At 44.2% G+C, this 20601-nt stretch overlaps 1 protein-coding gene across 6 annotated transcripts in view; it reads right to left on the bottom strand.

Moving 5' to 3' along the window:
• ADARB2 (adenosine deaminase RNA specific B2 (inactive)) overlaps positions 1–20601 on the bottom strand; it is a 367260-nt gene that overhangs the window by 60382 nt on the left and 286277 nt on the right. For all 6 annotated transcript variants that reach the window (XM_082192280.1, XM_082192283.1, XM_082192281.1 and 3 more), the window contains one exon: positions 2306–2420. In XM_082192280.1, coding sequence (XP_082048406.1) covers positions 2306–2420 — 115 coding nt within the window. The remainder of the gene's footprint in view (positions 1–2305; positions 2421–20601) is intronic.

Here is a 20601-nt window from a genome sequence, read left to right as displayed (position 1 = left end):
TTTCGGTTGGCTGCATCCGGTTTGGGCTGCTGAAATGACACATTTAGGCCAGGATTCAAAGTGCGATGCACGTGAGTACCTTTTTCAGATCCCCCTTCTCACCACAGATGCTGCACATCCTCAAAAGCAGCTCCTGAGGCTCATGGGATCAACTGGAGAGGAGTGCAGTGCAGCACAGGGGGACGCAGACAGGGTGGACCAGCCCATCTATGTGCAGGAACATGAATTCTGCTCACACAGGGTGCTGGTTTTCATGGGTGACCATCTTTGTGGAGGCCCAGATGTTGCCCAGAAAGTAACATGGTCCTTGCAAGAACAGATATTGGGTATTACGTGTCTGGGATCTTTATGAGCCCATGGGTCAGCTATCTGCCCTGAATATTTATGGCTTCTTTAATGAAGGGATGGACGGAATTGACTCCAATGACCTTCATTCTGCCCTAGACTGAACAGTGGTTCACTTCTGCCTCGTGATCTAGTCAGAGCCCATAGCAGTTAACATATTGCACAGCCTGAGTCTACAGTGCAGTGCCAGTTTGTTCCAGATAATTTAGCAAGCCCCCTCTGAATATGCATTGGATACCTCCTGCCTTCTCTGAAAAATCGTCTGTCAAGCTCGAAACATATGCATATGAGATAATGGTTTATATTTGATACACAATTTGCTGCCTTTGTACTTTTGCAAGCTGAAGTAAAAACTACGTAGGAGACAAAACACCTGGGATTGGATTAGAATCCAAAGTTTTGCCTGCAGAATTTAGAAGCGTCATGAATTTTCAAGCATCATGACAATACCACAACTATTAAAAAGATTTGGGGAAAAACCACCCATAAATATAAAATTTGTGAGATTAGACCTACAATGCATTTCTGCACTATAGCATGATTTCAGCTTCAGACATTTTTAGTTATCCAGAATGGAGTTACCCAAATAAATATACTTTTTAATCATTGGCAACTAGCATTTTTGTTTATCCACATCTTCCCCCCCCCAACTCAGCCTGCAATAGGACATGGGTTGGTTCCGTTGTGTATTGGCATGTTGCTTTGGGAACAATTTTTTGACTGGAAAGTGGGGTACAAAATAATTAATTGAGGTAAGGTAGGATGGAATTATGCTTCCTATATAATTATAGTCTCTTCAATCATTTAATGAACCCCCTCACTCTGTTTTATGATTTATACATGTTTGAGTGCCAGGATTATCAGGAGCAGGGGCTTTTCTGTGATGGCCCCTAGCCCTCCCAGTACCCACATCTATGTTAACTTTTTATAAGCAAGCAAATGCTCCTTTATCTTGGGTGTTTATTTTGAACTTGAAGGAGGCAAAGACGGTTTCTGTTGTTTATCTTTGCACTGCGCTTAAGGTGTTTGCAGTAATTTTGTTGACATAGTACATTGTGTATTTAAATGTACTTTGTATTGGGGCTCTTCGAGCTGAAAAGTGGGTTATAAGTTACGCTAATAAATAGTAACAACTAACAATAGTACATAGCAGTAGATTCAGTGCTACCATTCTAAAATCATGTTGTATAGCAGAGAGGTCCAACTTTGCATACCCAAGTGGGCTGCAAGAGTACTTTCATGCGGAACCTGTGAACCACACATTGTCTTGTTACCCGCATGCGCTGGGGCTGAGGACGAGGCCAAAATCTGCTGCCCCCCCAAGCCCTTGTACTTCCTGCCCAAAGCTAGCTAAGCGAGATGGGAAAGTGCTAACATTAAGTTACATTACATTAAGTTACATTACATTACATTAAGTTAATGTGAAGCAAAGTTAAGCTCAAGGTCACATTTCAACCAGGCAAAAACACCCGAGAAGGATGCAAAGCAGGACTGGCTTGGGGAGAGCTCCAAGGGCCAGATTCAGAAGCTTGGAGGGCCACATTTGTCCTCTGGACCTGAGGTCCCCCATCTCCACTGTAAGTGCTGCACAGCACAAAGTCTCAGAGCAACCATTACAATACAAGAAGTTTGAATCGCTGAATTCAAATACTATAAAGACCTCAAACACAAATCAGAAACTACCTCCCGCCCCTAGTGGCCAGTGTAAACTATGTTTCATCTTCCACTAGAAGAACCGTGGAATCATAGAGTTGTAGAGTTGGAAGGGACCATGAGGACCACCTAGTCCAAATCCCTGCAATTCAGGAATCTTTTGCCCAACATGGTGATCAAACCCATAATCCTGAGATTGAGAGTCTCATGCTCTACCAACTGAGCAATCCCACAGGACCTAGAAAAATAATAATTCCCAAACAAATTATAAGGCTGCAAACCAGCATGGAATAAAGTTTACGCTTACCTCTGGTCATGACAATTCCTGCAAGGGATTTGTGACGTGCATAGATGGCAGCAAAATTATCTGTCACCTCTTGAAACTTCTGCGTAATCATTTGATAGAGGGAATCAGCGAATTCCTGAAAAGACACAAGCAGAAGCCAGTCTTTCACTCTGCTGGACTGGAGCAGTGGTCTGCAATTGTCAATAAAATAACTTCTTTGCCACCTTTCTCCTTTAATCAAAATGGCTTTGTCATTGCCTATATCCAGGTCACAACAAGCACAATGGCACCACTTTAAACCTCAATGTGAAATTAATCTTATTGCTTCCACAGACACACACACAACTTTTTCTACCAGTAGTTACAGCAACCGCCATTGGAGACTCGCATAGATGTTGCCTGGCTCGTTATTGGTAAGACTTCAGGCTTGTTAAGAATTACACTGCATATTACTAGAAGCTCAAGATCTGCCAGCCAAACTAGAATGAAAGGTGCTTCTGAGCACCTTCTAAAGCAAGGAATATGTTTTCAGTACCACATCTCACAGCCCTTTCATGCAACAGTCCTCTCTGGCTTAGCTTCCTTAGTTTCCAACAGCCTAATTTAGGTGGGATGAGTGCAGAGAAAAGGAACGCCATGGTGCACCTGTTGCAGCAAAACTGGATGCCTTCATCTCTCCCCCCCCCTGCAATAAAACATGGCTCTCCTGTATCAGTCTCTACAGCCACAGCAGGCGCTGTAACTCTCCAATGGTTTGACCCCTGAAGGTGCACTCCTCCATTGTCTCCTTAGACAGACAGATTACAACAACAAATTTAGGTGGAGAAAGCTATTTTGTTGTTGATACTGCTAACTAACTGGGTATGAAGTAGGATTCCATTGAGGAGGAGGAGGAGGAGAAGAAGAAGAAGAAGAAGAGGAGGAGGAGGAGGAGGAGGAGGAGGAGGAGGAGGAGGAGAAGTTTGGATTTGATATCCCGCTTTATCACTACCCGAAGGAGTCTCAAAGCAGCTAACATTCTCCTTTCCCTTCCTCCCCCACAACAAACACTCTGTGAGGTGAGTGGGGCTGAGAGACTTCAGAGAAGTGTGACTAGCCCAAGGTCACCCAGCAGCTGCATGTGGAGGAGCGGAGACGCGAGCCCGGTTCCCCAGATTATGAGTCTACCGCTCTTAACCACTACACCACACAGGCTCATCTTGTGGCTCTGATCCACCATGGAGCAGATGATCTGGACTCAATGCCATCTCCAGCCTTCTTGGATTGTGAGTAGGAACTATAAAGCGATCTGGAAGGAGGGAGGGAGAGGATCAGTTCTGGATGAGACCTGCAGTGAAAGGAAGCCAAAGGGCATTTTTCTACCTTCGGTTTTCCTTCTAGTTTTGCAGTAGCAGAACTAAAAGTTTGTTCCTTTCAATCCAGTCTTTGTGGATCATTTGTGAACTTGCAAATCCTACACTTCCCGCTCTGTACCCGAAACCTTTCTTTTGCTCAGCTAAAGTTCCACTGAGAGAAGACCTGCCTGGCCCAGGACCTGGCTGAAATTTGTTGGCGGAATGGGCTAAGCAAGAAAAGGAGCCCCCCCCTTCTAAATGAAACCCTGTAAGTAAACATTTCATGCTGCGAGAACACCTCTGCCTTCTGCTCAGACATAAAGGAGCAAAATCAGAACACGCTTCCACCCGAGTGCTTTGTCTCGAAAGATTTGTTCACATCCTGCCTGCCATATGGTTCTGGAGCAGCTATAATAATAAGTGCTCATTAATTATTAAGCTTTGCTGTAAATAAATACAGAAAAAGCTGTCTCGGTATAACAGTACATGGATCAAGCTGTCCCAGCACAGATGTAAGTCATGCGTGTGCTCTGCTGTTGACATCTTTCCTCGCTTCCCGCTCCGAGTCTTCCTTTTAAAGTGAATGTTATCATCGTGTCTCTGAGCACCCAGAGACACCCTCTTTCCCAGCACACACACACACACACACACACACACACACACACAGCCTTTCAAAACATGTGGCCGCAAACCTGAGACTGTAACTGAGTTTGATCAGCCCATCCTAGCCATCTAACGCGCCTCATTCATACATTGCATCATCATCATCATCATCGATGGTGGTGTAAAGGTGGGATACGCATTAAACGGATATGCAATTGATAACGGTGGGACTGAGGTTTAGAGATAGCGGTCTGATTTAGGCATAATGCTAAACCAGGCATAGGCAAACTCAGCCCTCCAGATGTTTTTGGGACTACAACTCCCATGATCCCTAGCTAACAGGACCAGTGGTCAGGGATGATGGGAGTTGTAGTCCCAAAACATCTGGAGGGCTGAGTTTGCCTATGCCTGTGCTAAACCGTCGTTATGTAAAGGAACCTGCCCAAGCCTTGCTTCATGCAACCCTCTCCTCAGCTAAGCCAAAAGGAGAGAATTAGAAACACACACTTCTTATTTCTAACCACAGTTCCTCATGTCTGGATGTAAACTATGGATAGTTAAAAATAGGAAGTGTCCACTTTCCTCCTTGCAGCAGTGCAGGAAGTTTAGAGGAGTGGGAAGACTCCAAAACTTGAGCAGGCTTTTTCATGCAATGCTACCCTATGATGTGGTGTTACATTCAAACCAGGTCAGCGGCTTACCTAAGGTAATGCAGGCACAGTTCAGGCAAGATTTCAAGCAGGGCCTCACCCTCTTAGCCACTAGGAAACATCTGATCAAGACCGTACAACCACCAGGCCAGGTGCAGATCATCTTAAGCCATATAAACCACCATGCACCATGAACAAAAAACAAATGTGTTAGAGAAATGACATTCCAGAGCAAATATCTCTGGATGGCTTAAGCATGTGAGCCAGTGTGGCAACCAGAGAACGTTCCTGACCTGATAGGAAATTTCCCAGCACCATAATGAGATGGTCATCCCAGAAACCCATTACCTGACTGAAATTGTAGTTGCCATTTCTAATGGTCTGGAGATGGGAATGATTCAGTTCAACAAAAATCAGTATGGATTGCTGATTTTTATCATCTTCAGTTAGAGCACAGTATTGAAAAGAAGAATGTTTCAATAACTTTTTTTTTAATAAAAAGGATCAAACCATAATGTTAATCTCTCCCAGCTCTACAATCTGGTCCATCTTTGTTTCTGTAGTGCCCTTCATGTAAACATCCCTGGGTGTTTCACACTCATTAGGAGTTAATTAGCTTGGAGGCACATAGGCCTCCTAGAAGAACTGCTCCTAAAATGTTAAGAGGGAACAAATGAAATTTTTAACATTGGCTTTAGAACTCTCACTAGCCACAGTTTCCTTTGCCTCATTTGGCAGCAAATCCTAAAGCAAGCAAGCACAAGAGACCCAAGTCGAGGCAAAACAGCAAATTGGCTCGAGGTAGAGAGAAACAATAAAAGGACTTGGCTTTTGCTGAACTCAAAAGACTGACCAGGGACTTTGAAGAACACTAAATCCATTACATGAGAAGTTAGCAGAAATAAGTCGAGTGGTTATTAAAGAGAAAGGAAAAACATCATGAAACAGAAAATGTAGCAGTCTTGTGAGGCTTTGCACATGCTTCCATTGACCCAGTGCGCCCCCACCACTGGTTTGGAAAATGGTAGACACACAGCGTTCATCACAATCCGTATCTACTCTGTATCTATCCTGCTGTTTCTTAGGAAATAATTTTGATTCATTTCCCCCCAAACCAGCTTTGACTGAAATTGGGGAAAAGAAGGCCCTTGGGCTCATCCTTTTATCCGGTGCCTAGAAAGTACAGGTCCGATAGATTTCCCCTTTGCCCCATTCCTTTCCCAGGAAAAACCCAATATTTAGCTTTAAATCGGAACAAAACAGCAATTTGCTGAAAACCTGGCTTACATTTGCTCTGATTTAAAACTAAATATCAGTTTTCCCAGGGAGGGGATAATCCCCTTGTTGTGTTTGGAGTTCGAATTGTGAGCCCCAGAGAACTCCAACCGCTATAACAACATAACTTAGGCCACAGAAGGTTGTGTAGTAAGAGATGTTGTTGCTCAAGTTGTGCATGCTCGTTTCAGAAAGGCTTTGCAGGTGTCTGAAGTGGTACGATGGGTGTGTGTGGCGTCCTGGGCCTTTGATTCCATTTTTATGGAAGTATGTTAGCTTGTGAAAGAAGGAACATAGAAACATGGAGAAGCACACAGGTGGTTGCAGCTTCATGGATAATGGAACCACTCCTACGTATTCTGAGGTACTTCAGTTCTTCACTAGAACTTCTGTCATGCTTGCTCATAGCTAGCTTATGAGGAAAACCAAGTGATAGAAGAGTTTCCCCACTTCCTAGACCAAGTTGTCTGAGGGTTCCTGACAGCTAGACCTGGGCTGGAGACTTCACAGATCTTTCAAGCTTTGTAGCATCACAATGCTGTGTTTGATCAGGGAATTAATGCGTGGGAAGCAAGACAATTCAGTCAAAAGAATGCCTGAACATCTACTAACAATAAAATGGGGGGCGGGGGGCGGGAAAGGCACCATGTTGGCTTCCCCTGATCTAGTTCACAGTTGTCTTAATAACTCAGTAACTCGACAAAGGTAATTAAAAGCTTTGCCTAGAGATGCCAGAGTTTGAACCCAGAACCTCGGCATGCTGTGCCACGGGGCTTGGCCCCTTTCTTTTGAGTTTGTTGGACCTTCAGTCTGATCCAGTGGGGCTCTTCTGATATTCTTGTCCTTGATGGACATATTTTAAAAAAGGTAAAGGGACCTCTGACCATTAGGTCCAGTCGTGGCTGACTCTGGGGTTGCGGTGCTTATCTTGCTTTATTGGCTGAGGGAGCCGGCGTACAGCTTCCGGGTCATGTGGCCAGCATGACTTAGCCGTTTCTGGCAAACCAGAGCAGCGCACGGAAACGCTGTTTACCTTCCCGCCGGAGCAGTACCTATTTATCTACTTGCACTTTGACGTGCTTTCGAACTGCTAGGTTGGCAGGAGCAGGGACCGAGCAAAGGGAGCTCACCCTGTCGTGGGGATCCGAACCGCCGACCTTCTGATCAGCAAGTCCTAGGCTCTGTGGTTTAACCCACAGTGCCACCCGTATCCCGGACATATTAAAACACCCCCAGTTATTCATGCAGGAAACAAATGATCAAGTTGTGACTCTCAATGCTAGGACACCAGCAAGAAAGAACTTTTTATTCATTTCTCAGCACTTTCCCCCTCAAATGGTATAAATAAATGAAATGGATTCAGGCTTGCAATGGCAGTCTGCAGGGGGATATTGACATTCAACAGGAATGGTAAGGATATTAAAATCAATAGATTGTAAAGGAAGAAAGTCTTTAGTAAACATTTTTCTACTGAAACCCCGTCTTTGGGCTTATTGGGCTCAAATATTAGAAAGGTTAGATTTGCATATGGGTGGGATGAAATCTTTCACTAAACAGGCACCATCAAGAGCACCGTTGGTTATCGCCACCCCCAGCACTTCATTTTTCAGTAAACTGTTGACATTTGGAGGCAAATGTTGAGCAGAGTAAAATTATATGAATATCTTTCATTGGTAATGAAGGATTTACGCCTACATGCCCAAAATAAAATAAAAGCTTCCCTCTTTGCATGAACCAAGAAAGAAAAATCTGTGGGTATATTTTTTTTAAATACTTCAGAAGTTCAATGCAGACCATGAGTTAATCATGCTTCAAGATTTCCTGGATCTCTGGGCCATTAAATATAACTCTCACTGCTTAGTGTGATCCTCATGCAGACTCTTGTCAATGGGAAAACAAGGACCCTGTGCTGAATTATTTCTCTCTCCCTTTTGATGCATAGCCTTCTTCACCCACAGAGTATTCTGGGCCTCCTATTAGGTCCACTGCCACAACTCATAATAGGGCAGGATTGAGGATGGTCTTTCTCTTCCTTCTCCTTCCTACTAATACAATAACCATACCCTGGAGCTCTCGTTCAGCTTTGCTCTGTCCTCTTCCACCTCTCTTTCTCCGCGGCTTACAAAGCAGAAACTCAGTCTCAGTCAGTTTTATTGCACATAGCCAAAGGCTGCCGCAATGTACACAGAATTATTTGACAATTAAAAGAAAATATACTGAATTGGTAAAAAAAGACTTAAAACATTTATATTATTAAAACATTACATACTCTAAACAAAGCCATAAAAGTACCCCAATGTACAAATAAAAACATTAAACGATAAAATTCATAAGCTAAAATCATCACATGGTCACTAATGTTAAAAACAACATCAATTAATACAGTGTGCAATTTATACTCAGAGTTTGGTACCTACAAAGCAGAAACAACCCCTTCCTCTGCCTTTGTTCTTCCAACCCCAGTTGCAGACACACCACACATTTTGGTTCTGGCCCTGCTCCCCTCTGGCATGCGGCCCCTTCCAGTTTGCCCATGAGGGAATGTAGGCCTCAGGCTAAAATAATATCCGCACAACTGTGGCAAACAGTCATCTGTATTATTTACTCTCAAAGATTAAAAACCCCCCAAAACCCTCATATTGTTTACTGGAGAATTAAGCACACAAACAACATGCAAAACAGGTCAGGCATTTGCCTCCCACTGAAGTAAAGTGGGACATTAAGTCCACCTAATGTTCACCTCAGGAAAAGAATTTTTTTTGGCTGTTCTTGGTTCTCCCAGTGAGCACATAGTTGAGTGTTATGTAAGCCCCCAAACTGGAAGCGCAAGTGAGTCAGACTTCCTCGGTCGACATTTCCATGGTTACCTATAAAGAGGAGAGGGTCATAGACGTCCCTCATGGAGGGACACACAAGTTGGCTGCATATCAGGTGTCAACACATCTTCTTATAGTGGAGACGTATGTCTTTCCTCTTCAGACTTCACCCCAGAAGATGATGCACACAACTCATCCGCTCTTGTTATTTTGATGCTTTTTGTACCCAGGCTGTGAATCCACCCTCAGAGCAGGGGCCATTAAGGTCTCTTAATCTGCCTTCCAAACTGTTGCTATTTTTGCCTCCGAGATCTTTAGAAGGAGGAAAAGCTATTTAAAGCAGTCCGTGCATCATTCAGAACGTGTTCATGTTACTTGAATAGCAATCTGTAGTACCAGCATGCGTTAAAATGCACTGCGCTGAATGTTTTTAAGTGCTACCAGGTAATGCTGTTGTTAATTTTGAAAAATCCAAACGAGATCTAAACACAATTGTTCAATGCCTCCCTTTAAACGGAATACACTGGATGTTACTAGTTGCTAAAATCCTCACGAGGATTACAGATGTTGGAGAATTCCAATGAAAACAGAAATTGGAGCTGAAATTGCCAAGGTTCGCCTGTTTGCAGGTGTGCAAACAGAATGGAAATCAGTCCAATAAATACAGTTCTCCCCATTTGCATTGTGTTTACTTTGCATTGAAATGAATGCGGGTAGAACACCATAACGACAACGCAAGATACGTAATTTAGCCACAGTGGGCAGTGAGATGAATAACGTAGCTTTGGAGTTCAGAAAAAGAGTTGCTAGAAGGAATTACTAGATGGTAGACATGTGCTGTGTTTAAACCACAGAGCCTAGGACTTTCTGATCAGAAGGTCGGCATTTCGAATCCCCATGATGGGGTGAGCTCCCGTTGTTCAGTCCCTGCTTCTGCCAACCTAGCAGTTCGAAAGCACGTCAAAGTGAAAGTAGATAAATAGGTACCACTCTGGGGGGAAGGTAAACGGTGTTTCTTTCCCTGCGCTGCTCTGGTTCACCAGAAGTGGCTTAGTCATGCTGGCTTAGTCATGTACGCCAGCTCCTTTGGCCAATAAAGTGAGATGAGCGCTGCAACCCCAGAGTTGGGCCACAACTGGACCTAATGGTCGGGGGGGTCCCTTTACCTTTATTCTTTAGTAGATTTACAAGAAGAAAAACATGCACCAATAAATACATCTTGGAAAGGGGTGAGATTAGATGTAGATGCGCAAAGTATTTTTTTCCTTAAACCAAGACTCCTCTCCACTTTCCCTTTCAAGGGCAGCTCTGTCTGTCCCTCAGTGGCCGCAGTCTCTCTGCCTCTTCACCTGCTCTCCAGCAGCTGCTACGAGGAGCCCAAGAGAGGAGGCCGGCAGTGGCAGCCATGGAGAGGCAAGGGGCAGCCATCTTGCTCCCAAGCAAGCCACCACTGCCACTTGGGACAAGCGCTTTTAATTGAATAGAGAAAGGAAATAAGTCAGCACAAAGGGGATGATGATGAGGAGGAGGAAGAAAACACACCCCAAACGCCCCAGCTTTTCTAAAGACTCGCACTTTGTTTCATTGGCTTTATGTTGTGCCTGGGTTTAATTAGAAACTTTAACTTCACATTAATGTGTTAATGTGAGGGTGTTAACAGACGAGCCCTTCCATTTGAGGTTGATTCATTGCTGATTGTACTGTCTTCTCCCTTTAAAAAAGATGCAAACAAACAAGCCCCATTTCAATGAATCGAGAGCAAACAAGCATTTCGACTGAAATAGCAGTTGTTCCCTCAAGGAATCGTGGATCATGGGGATAGGTTGCTGATTTCTTTTCTCTTTTCTTTTTGCCAATTCTGACTCCAGTTTTGCACGTGGTGGCTTAGGTAATGAAGAATGTAAATGCCCATTTTGCAGAATCACGCCCCGAAGATGATCCTGGACCCGCCAGCGAGTCCCTGCCTCTCCCCTCCTTCATTTTACTGATCCTTAACCCAAAAGCTTGTCCCTACAGGGGGGAAAAAACACAAGGCTGGCTGCGAGTCCTGAATAATTCAAAACAAAACAATGGAGGCCTTTTCTTCTTCTTCAATTTGCGGCGTTACGGCTGCGTTAGGACAGGCCTCAGGTGCCAAGCTGTTGTACTACTACAGAGATTAAATTAGCACGACTGGGTTTTCTTTAACTAGATAAAAGCTCTATAAAGCCACCGGCACCTGGGAATGGCTAACTCTTGGAAAAGCCTTTTATGCGCTATAAAAATATATATAAAATTAGATTTTCAATTCATATTACAAGCCCGATCTCGGTAATAAAAATCAATGCTTCGTCTGGTCTGAGAAACATCTCAGTTTCTTTATTTCTCCATCTCACCACTTGCATCCAAATAAATGGCTTCCTCACAATGAATCAGTACAGCAGTAGCACCTTCCCGTCACAATACCAGTGACAGGCTGAGGTCCAAAGTCACTTGAATACCTTTCCTAAGCAAATCTGGACCCAGAATTTCCCCGCAAACACCAGTATGAACACAAAACACTTGTGGACTTAGGGTTATCACTACTAAGGTGTTTCTGCTATTTCACAGCATTTTGTCTTCTGTGTCATGCATTGGGGGGAAGTGCAATGGAAGGTGTTAAAAATACTTCAAAACTATTGTTCCCATTCTACAGGTAGGAGGGTAGAGGCTTCAAGAGTGTGGCTCACCCACAACCAACCAGTTATTCAATAGAGTGGCTGACCAGTGTGTTCTGAACATATGCTTTGCTGACTTTGGCTATAGACATGGTTATAATCTCCCTGCACAATTCTATACGTATGAAAACGTAGCAAATTTATATATATTTACTCAGTGCTTTTATTTTTTAAAGGAAAAAAACACCTCCCTTGTTCTCTTACAATGGCACTCACATGAGAGGTTCCAGAACTGAGTTCTGGCTTTAAAAAAGCCCTGTTTTAGCCTGATTTTAATCATTTATTATGTTTCCAGAAAAAAGGTGTACATGACACTGAAACATGATTCTTTGGTTTCTCGAAATCCTTGTTAGCCCCCACAACTTATTTTATTTCTACCAGGTATTACTAACAAAAATCGAATCTTCTTTCCTCAGCTATAAGGACAGTAGAGTTTTCTTTCATAATAATGAAAACCAATATTCTCAAGAAGCTGTAAATTCCTCATTTGGGCAGTATAGTTGGGCAGTATTCTGTTTTTCTATGCACGGCCCTTGCTATAATGCTTAGTGAGAATTCAGAATGTTCAAATGTGTCAATAGATGTAGTGTTTTTTATTTTCTATACTGTTTTTCCTTTCCTTTTATTAATAATAATAAAAACCCTCTGTCTCTTCATATAAAAAGCAAGCAGTGTTTTAACATCTGGCTCTTTTCATATATCACTTGTGTCTTCAAAATGTGTTTTTAAGGCAATTTTGGGAGCATAGCTCACTTGCCAAGATGAATGTAACCCAAAGGGCACTCAAATGAATTACATCCACTAACTTGCTGTATCCCATTTGGCCAAAAGGGCTCCACGGTGAGGAATTACTTCTGTCACACTGACTTGCTCTTCATTTTCTTCATACTACAAAACCACAACCCCACTCCCACTTCCTTTGTTGCTTAAAAAGCACACATTTGTTTAAGCTCCATAACATTCAGAGGGTCCCTCTGCACTAAACACTGAAAGCTGTATTATGCCACTTTACAGTTCCCAGAGTTTCCCCTCTCCAATATAAAGGTAAAGGTAAAGGGACCCCTGACCATTAGGTCCAGTCGTGGCCAACTCTGGGGTTGCGGCGCTCATCTCGCTTTATTGGCCGAGGGAGCCGGCGTGCAGCTTCCGGGTCATGTGGCCAGCATGACTAAGCCGCTTCTGGCGAACCAGAGCAGCACACAGGAACGCTGTTTACCTTCCCGCCAGAGCGGTACCTATTTGTCTACTTGCACTTTGACGTGCTTTCAAACTGCTAGGTTGGCAGGAGCAGGGACCGAACAGGAGCTCACCCCGTCGCGGGGATTCGAACCGCCGACCTTCTGATCGGCAAGTCCTAGGCTCTGTGGTTTAACCCACAGAGCCACCCAATATAAATGGCACTAAATCAGCTCAGCTCCAAATAACCTTCTGTTTATTAACACTTTCTGATTATTGATTATCTTTTGCGAAGCAACTTTTTTGCTTTCCAGGTGAGCTTTCTCACCCATGTCCTAAGAGGGTTCTAGGACTGAAGACAAGCCCTCAACACAAATCGAAGCCTGGGAAGCTTCTGATAAAAGCCCAGACTTCTTTATTTTTGTTTATACTCCACTACCTTTGACAAACCGTCCTCTGGAGATTTATATCTCCTTTCTTACTGCCTTTCAACTGTTTGTCAATATATTTAGCTTTGCAACTGAACAAAAAAACAAAACAACCCCCCCCCGACATCAACCTTGGAAGATGTACTGCTTGGAGATTTCTCTCTTCACTTCCCCCTCCCCACCCATCGCTCCCAATGTGATAAAATCTTGCCTAAAACCATGTCCAACCTTTTCGACAGCATAGTCCAGATGGCTTTGCAGCCTGCACAACAGACTTCTACTCGCTGATGCCTCTCTAAAAGTGTCAGCAGGGTGTTGTCTTCCAAGGGCTTGTAAATGCACAACAAGAGGCAGCTGGGGGTGGATGTGGGGGGGGGGAGAGAGAGAGAGAGAAAAGAGAGAAAGGCAAGAGACAGAGCAAGGAAACAAGAACCCAAAGCAAACTTTGTTCTTTGCAGACAGTCAACTGGAGGAACGTACAGGCCACGGATCTGAAGGAGAGTTCAGAGGTGATAATGGGTGACAGCTCAATGCAAGGCAGCCAACAAACATGTCATCTGAACAGGGTTTTTCCCCTAGGGATGGGGGAAACCATCACTGAAAGATATGGTAGGGATGGGTTACTCCCCTGCTAACCTTTTTACTGATTTCCCCCAGAATAGCCCTTTAAAGGTACTCTTCCCTCTTGGGCTTATGTGTACTCTATGCTGTAAGAAATCATCCACATCCTACACAAAGGTAACCCAATGAGAGATGCTGACCTTTGAAAGCCATTGATGGCCTGGGGACTGTGGGGACCTTGAAGAGGCCTCTCTCTTTATTAGGGTGGCCGGGTCCGAAAGAGGACAGGGATCCAGCATCTTTAAGCATCTTTATGAGTTGTGTAGAAGAGGTGATGTGCTAGGGTGGGGGAGCAATTTGATTGAGTTTGTCTGTAAAGGTGATTTCACCTAATTTGTACTCTCCAGAACAAGACATGCACCAAAACATCCATCCTTCGAAACTTGCACTTCTTTGAATTTTGCAATGTACCGTATTTTTCGCTCTATAACACGCACCCGACCATAACACGCACATAGTTTTTAGAGGAGGAAAATCCGTAGGTATGCCACCTGTAGGCATTCCCTCCATAACACGCACAGACATTTCCCCTTACTTTCTAGGAGGAAAAAAGTGAGTGTTATGGTGCAAAAAATACGGTAGTTCTTCGGCCAAGTAATGCGTACAAAGATGTACAAACTGGGGGTAAGGTGTGCACATAGAGAAATATATTGGTGAACATAACTTGCAAAAATGCATTACGGTGCGAGAAATTGCATAGCAAAAATATGTACATTGGGGGGGGGGGAATCATACAAAAATGCTGTTCAATTTTCACGAGGACACCATTTCCTATGGGGTAATACAGTCCGTTCGACTTCCAAAATGTTCGCAAACCAAGGCACAGCTTCTGATTGGCTTATTGGCCTCGGAAACAATGCCAACAGCTGAAATGGGCATTCAGCTTCCAAAAAATGTCTGCAAACCAGAACACTTATTTCCGGGTTTGTGGCGTTTGTGAGTACCAAGGGGTTTGACAACCAAGGTATGACTGTGTCAACCAAGTAAAATGTATATAGCAAGCTGCTTTCTCCTCCTTTCTCCTCAAGAATAAATGGCCGTGAAAAATGTGACTCGACAGCCAGAAAAGAGGAGGGATTTGGTATTGTGATTTCAGCTGTTCCAGCTGCATTTGATATACCTTTTTGTCCCCACCATATTCCAGGGTGAAAAAGCCATAGTCAGGTGTTGTGAACTTAGACTGGCAGAGAGTTGTGTGTGTGTGTGTAGGTGGTGTTTGCCTGTGGGCTTGCCATCTGAGGCCCTTCTCTATGTCCCCCCCTCCCTGAGGCGTTCAGAGGGTGACAACATGAGAATTGGTCCTTTTGGTGGTGGCTCCCCATCTGTGGAATGCTCTCCCCAGAGAGGCTTGCCTGGTGCCATCATTACATGTCTTTAGGTGCTGGGCAAAAACACTGATAGAACACACAGCTTGTCCGCAGAAGGTTCAAATCCCCAACATTTCACTTGAAATAACAGGGAGCAGATAATGTTTGCTTGGGACCCTAGAGAGCTGCTGCCAATCAAAGTAGACAATTCTGAGTTACAAATAGTCTGACCCGCTATTGAGGCTTCTTCATATCTTGCTGTATACATGGCTGTTGTGAGATAGATCTGGCAAAACGCCGCGTGCATTCCATTAGGCGTAATGAAATGTATAAATAAAAACACATATAACAACTATCTAGCACTTTCAGCATAATTAAGTGAATAAATAAAATTCATATTAAGGGCCTGGCGCACTCGATTGCTGTTAGGCTGCAGTGTTGGCAACAAGTCTAGAGAAATTTCCTGTGGAAGTACGGTGGCGGGGGAGGCCGGAAAGGCTGATGAAGCCCCTGAGAAAAGCCCCCTTTGAACTCTTCATGTCTTGCTGCTATTGACCAGCTCACTACTGTCTGGTAAGATTGTGACAGGCCACGTCTTAGACTCTGTCAGGCAATTAATCAGGCGGCTACGTTTTGCAGGTGAGGCCTGCAGCGCTGGGCTGTTTTGTGTTCCTTTTAAAAGCACCAGGTATGTGTGTCTGTGTGTCAGGGTCCACCATCAAGATTACCTCAGGAAACAGTGGGGACCATCTTTCTCTCCTCCTTTCCAGGTGGCCACCAGGGAGCTTCGCAAGGGACACCTTGCCCCAAGGAGAGAAGAGGTCTGACTTTTTAAAACGTCCCTTCTCCCTATGGCTTGTTTTTGCAGTTTCATTTCTATAATTTTCTTATTGTCACCCACCCCCCAAAGTCTCTCCTTTGACTTTTATGGTTTTTTTTGAGTGCGCTGCATTTCATCTCTGCTAATAGTTTAGGTTTCCTAGTTTTTAATTGCGTTTGATGCATTTGCAAGCTGCTTCCCTGTTTTTAGCGGTTTGACATTTTTGTTGTCGCTGTCAGCTGCTCTGAGGGTTGTTTCTGGGAGAAAGGTGGCATATGCATTTAAATGTAAACAAACAAACAAAATGTGTTTTTGCCAAATTGTTTGGCCGGTTATCTGAGCAGGGAAAGCTGTTATTGTAGTAGCAAAGCAGATCTAATCTGAATTTTTCTTCTTCTTGGGGGAACTGCTAGTTAGAAGAAGAAGAAGAAGAAGAGTTTGGATTTGATATCCCGCCTTTCACTCCCCTTCAGGAGTCTCAAAGCGGCTAACATTCTCCTTTCCCTTCCTCCCCCACAACAAACACTCTGTGAGGTGAGTGGGGCTGAGAGACTTCACAGAAGTGTGACTGGCCCAAGGTCACCCAGCAGCTGCATGTGGAGGAGTGGGGACACGAACCCGGTTTCCCAGATTACGTGACTACCGCTCTTAACCACTACACCACACTGGCTCTTATCATCATAGTTATCAGAAAGCATTTCCCATGTGCTTCTGTGTTGACTAATTACCTTCTAACGGGCTTCTCAATTATCCTCTTAGTGCTTTTCAGTGCTAGTCAACAACTTTAAATTCTCATTGCATTTTTGGAGGTCCACAGTGATTTTAATACAGTTTGGTGTTTTAATAAACTCCACCACACTCCTTTATCTTACTCTTCAATAACGTGCACATTAAGGAAATATCAACATACTTTTTCACCGCATTTCCTTTCCTTCCCTCCCCCTCCCTGTGCGTATCATGGAAACTGCATCTCAAAGCAGTGCTTTCCATTCATGTTTCACCTCCTTGTCATGTTCTTTCTCTCCCATGGCAGTCTCTGGATGAGCTTACACTTTGAACAGATGAGGCATTTCCCTCAGCTTCTAGCTCTAGAGAGGATGCTGAGGGAGCAGACACCACTAGTCATGTATTGTGAAGGCTCCCTTATACTGAGTTGAACATCGGTCCATATAGCTCAGTATGGTTTGCACTGACTGGCAGAGACTATCCAGGGTTTCAGACTGGGGACAGTCCAAGCTGCACCTGGAGATTGAACCTGTGACCTTCGTCACACAAAGCAGATGTGCTGCCACTGAGCTATGGCCTGTCCCCCTGAACAAGAGGTTGTCAAGACCTTGGTGGGTTGCTGATGAGATGTATTTGGCTCGGTGAGCCACAAGTCCTATAGATCTGACCCACCGTATTTTTCGCTCTACAAGATGCACCAGACCACAAGACACACCCAGTTTTTGGAGGAGGAAAACAAGAAAAAAAAATTCTGAATCTCAGAAGCCAGAACAACAAGAGGGATGGCTGCGCAGCAAAAGCAGCAATCCCTCTTGCTGTTCTGGCTTCTGTGATAGCTGCGCAACCTGCATTCGCTCCATAAGACGCACACACATTTCCCCTTACTTTTTAGAAGGGAAAAAGTGAGTCTTATAGAGCAAAAAATACGGTACATTGCTGCTGCCTCTTTCCCGCATCCCACCAGGGCCAGTTTCAGGTTCGACTACGCCCCACCACATAACAGGAGCAAACATGGTTCCTGCTGTCCTAAACATGGTTCCTGCAGTCCCTGGACCTGATGAAGGGGGTTTGCACTAGAAGCTGCAAGGGAAAGAAACTGCTACAGTCCCTAGGGCCGAAATACGTCCAGGATTTCATAGGCAGAATTGATACCTGGTGGGAATTTTGAAAGGCATTGCCTTGTCCTGGATGTTAGGCAAGTCATTAAATGATGTGGGTTTTCCTTAAAAAAAGCTCAACTTTTGGGGTGTCCTGATTTTTACTTTTTGAAATATGGCAACCCTAAACAGTCGCCAGCTAATCTGCTTTGATGATTAATCCCCAAAGCCAAATATAGAGGACTAAATCACACATGCCTTTGCATCACCGAGTTTCATGTCATTTGATGACGTGTGCAGGCAAAGGGTGGATTCTGGAAGCTGGAAGCCAGCTGCCTATATGTGGGCATAGGAAGCTGCCTGACACCACTGGTCCATTTCGGTCTCCAGGATTTCACTCATCCCTCCCTGGAGATGCTGGCAATTGAATTGGAGACCTTTTGCATGGAAATCAGGCACTCTGACTGCTGCACTATGACCCTTATGGCTATTGGCAAGCATCCCTCGCTTTATCTCTCACCCACTTTCTCTCAGTTTTAGTGCCTTGCTTCCTAGCAACAATACCAGCTTATGGACCAGTGCCTGCAAGAGCATATCTGGAAGAGGTGGCAAGAAAGATAAGAGGGAATAGATAAGAAGCAAATGAGATGACCCCTAGCTGCAGAGCTCGTGGGAAAAGCCAAGCCCCAGGGTAGTTGTTGTAAGGATTATTAAGGTATCTCAAGGGCTTTGCTTACTGAAGAAAAATATATGCAGAGAGCATATATGAGGTAAGGTCATATGAAAGCGCCATCTGTGGTGTTGGATCTGCAATGGTTGCTCCTGTCTTGTAACTTACCTCTTGACAACTACTGCATTCCCTATGGGAGATATTACTGGAGATATTTCTGCTCCCTTGTGAATTTTGTAATCAGAGGCCTGCATGTTCCACTTCAAATCCTATATGTGGAATGCTGATCATTTCAGGATTTCATTCTCTTACTTGGAACAGATTTTCTGTGGTCTAGAGTGCAGGATTTCTGCATGCTGCCATATGGCTATTAGTATATAGATCTATGTATATTTTTCCTGAATGTAGGGCTCTGTGGTGCACCGTATTTTTCAACTGCATGCAGATCATCTCCAGCCTCGCCTGTCATTGCCACTCAGGATCGGCAGAGAAGGTGTGACTGGGGGGATCAGAAGGAATTAAAATAATTAATTAGTTGTAAGGCTGAGTAAAATGAGTTGCAGTTCCTCAGTTGCTGATCTCAAGAGGCTTCTCAAGAGGCCGTAAGTGAGGCATTTGGAAAAAAGAAAGGGCACTGCAAAAATGGACTTTTATTTATTTTAACAACTGTTCCCTTCTGCTTTGATGGCATCTTCATCATCTATTCATTAAGGTTTATTGCTGCTGCCAATCACCAGAGTATTGCAATGGTTTCTCATAAAATAAATGGATTAAATGGATGCTTTTGGGAAAAAGGCATATAATCTCTTCTGTCATAGACACACGGAAAGAAACACACACATTCACACATTCATACATATACAGTGGTATCCCTGGTTGCGAACAGGATCCGTTCTGGAGGCCCGTTTGCAACATGAAAAGCCCGCAACCTGAAGTGCCGTATCTGCGTAGGTGCGTGGTGCAATCTGGCACTTGTGCGCATGCGCAAAGCGCGACTTAGCGCTTCTGGACATGCGCGAGTGGCAAAACCCGGAAGTAACCCTTTCTGGTACTTCTGGGTTGCTGCAGGACGCAACCTGAAAAAACGTATCATGAAGCAAATGTAACATGAGGTAGCTGGTTTTCAGTTTTTTATCTCTTTGTCACTCTCTTAAAAGGCCATGTTTTTGCTATACATGCATCTCTTCATCAAAGAAGCCAATGGAGCAACATGCAGATTAAGGGGAGGGGGTTTGTGGATAGCTCAGTTCTCAACGACTCCCATTGGATGCCCATGAGGCAAGTAAGTGCTGCTGCTGCTGCTATCTAGGGCCCAGTTGAGAATGGTGGTGGTGGTGGGGCAGATGGGACTGAAAGCTGGCTGTACACACAGTTAGACTCCTGTGACTGCAGACTGGGCTGTACCAGTCAAGCAACTAGTGGGAGATGTCATTTATATGCAGGGTCTCCTAGCCAAAAAGGGTCTCTCTGCAAGTAGGAAATAAGTAACACATTAAAAAAATAAAAATAAACCAGCCCTTCACCACGCAGTTCTAGGGCAGGTTACAGGAATCTAAAAATGTAGTATTGAAATCAGTTTAAAACAAATTATAGTCAGGACAATAGGATCGGTCCTATATATATTAGTGGGACGTTTTTTAAAAACAAGCAATTTTGCCACCTTCAATCTGAAGTTCAGAATTCTACCACTTCAGAACCCTAAGGCCTCATCAAAATGGTCAAAGGCCTGGAAACGATGCCTTATGAGGAACGGCTAAGGGAGCTGGGCATGTTTAGCCTGGAGAAGAGGAGGTTAAGGGGTGATATGATAGCCATGTTCAAATATATAAAAGGATGTCACATAGAGGAGGGAGAAAGGTTGTTTTCTGCTGCTGCAGAGAAGCAGACACGTAGCAATGGATCCAAACTACAAGAAAGAAGATTCCACCTAAACATTAGGAAGAACTTCCTGACAGTAAGAGCTGTTTGACAGTGGAATTTGCTGCCAAGGAGTGTGGTGGAGTCTCCTACTTTGGAGGTCTTTAAGCAGAGGCTTGACAACCATATGTCAGGAGTGCTCTGATGGTGTTTCCTGCTTGGCAGGGGGTTGGACTCGATG

The sequence above is a fragment of the Podarcis vaucheri genome (assembly GCF_965113315.1).
Source record: "Podarcis vaucheri genome assembly, chromosome: 12".
In the NCBI taxonomy this organism is placed as follows: Eukaryota; Metazoa; Chordata; class Lepidosauria; order Squamata; family Lacertidae; genus Podarcis; species Podarcis vaucheri.
Note: the sequence above shows the minus strand (reverse complement) of the source record. Positions and strands in the feature narration are given on the sequence as shown.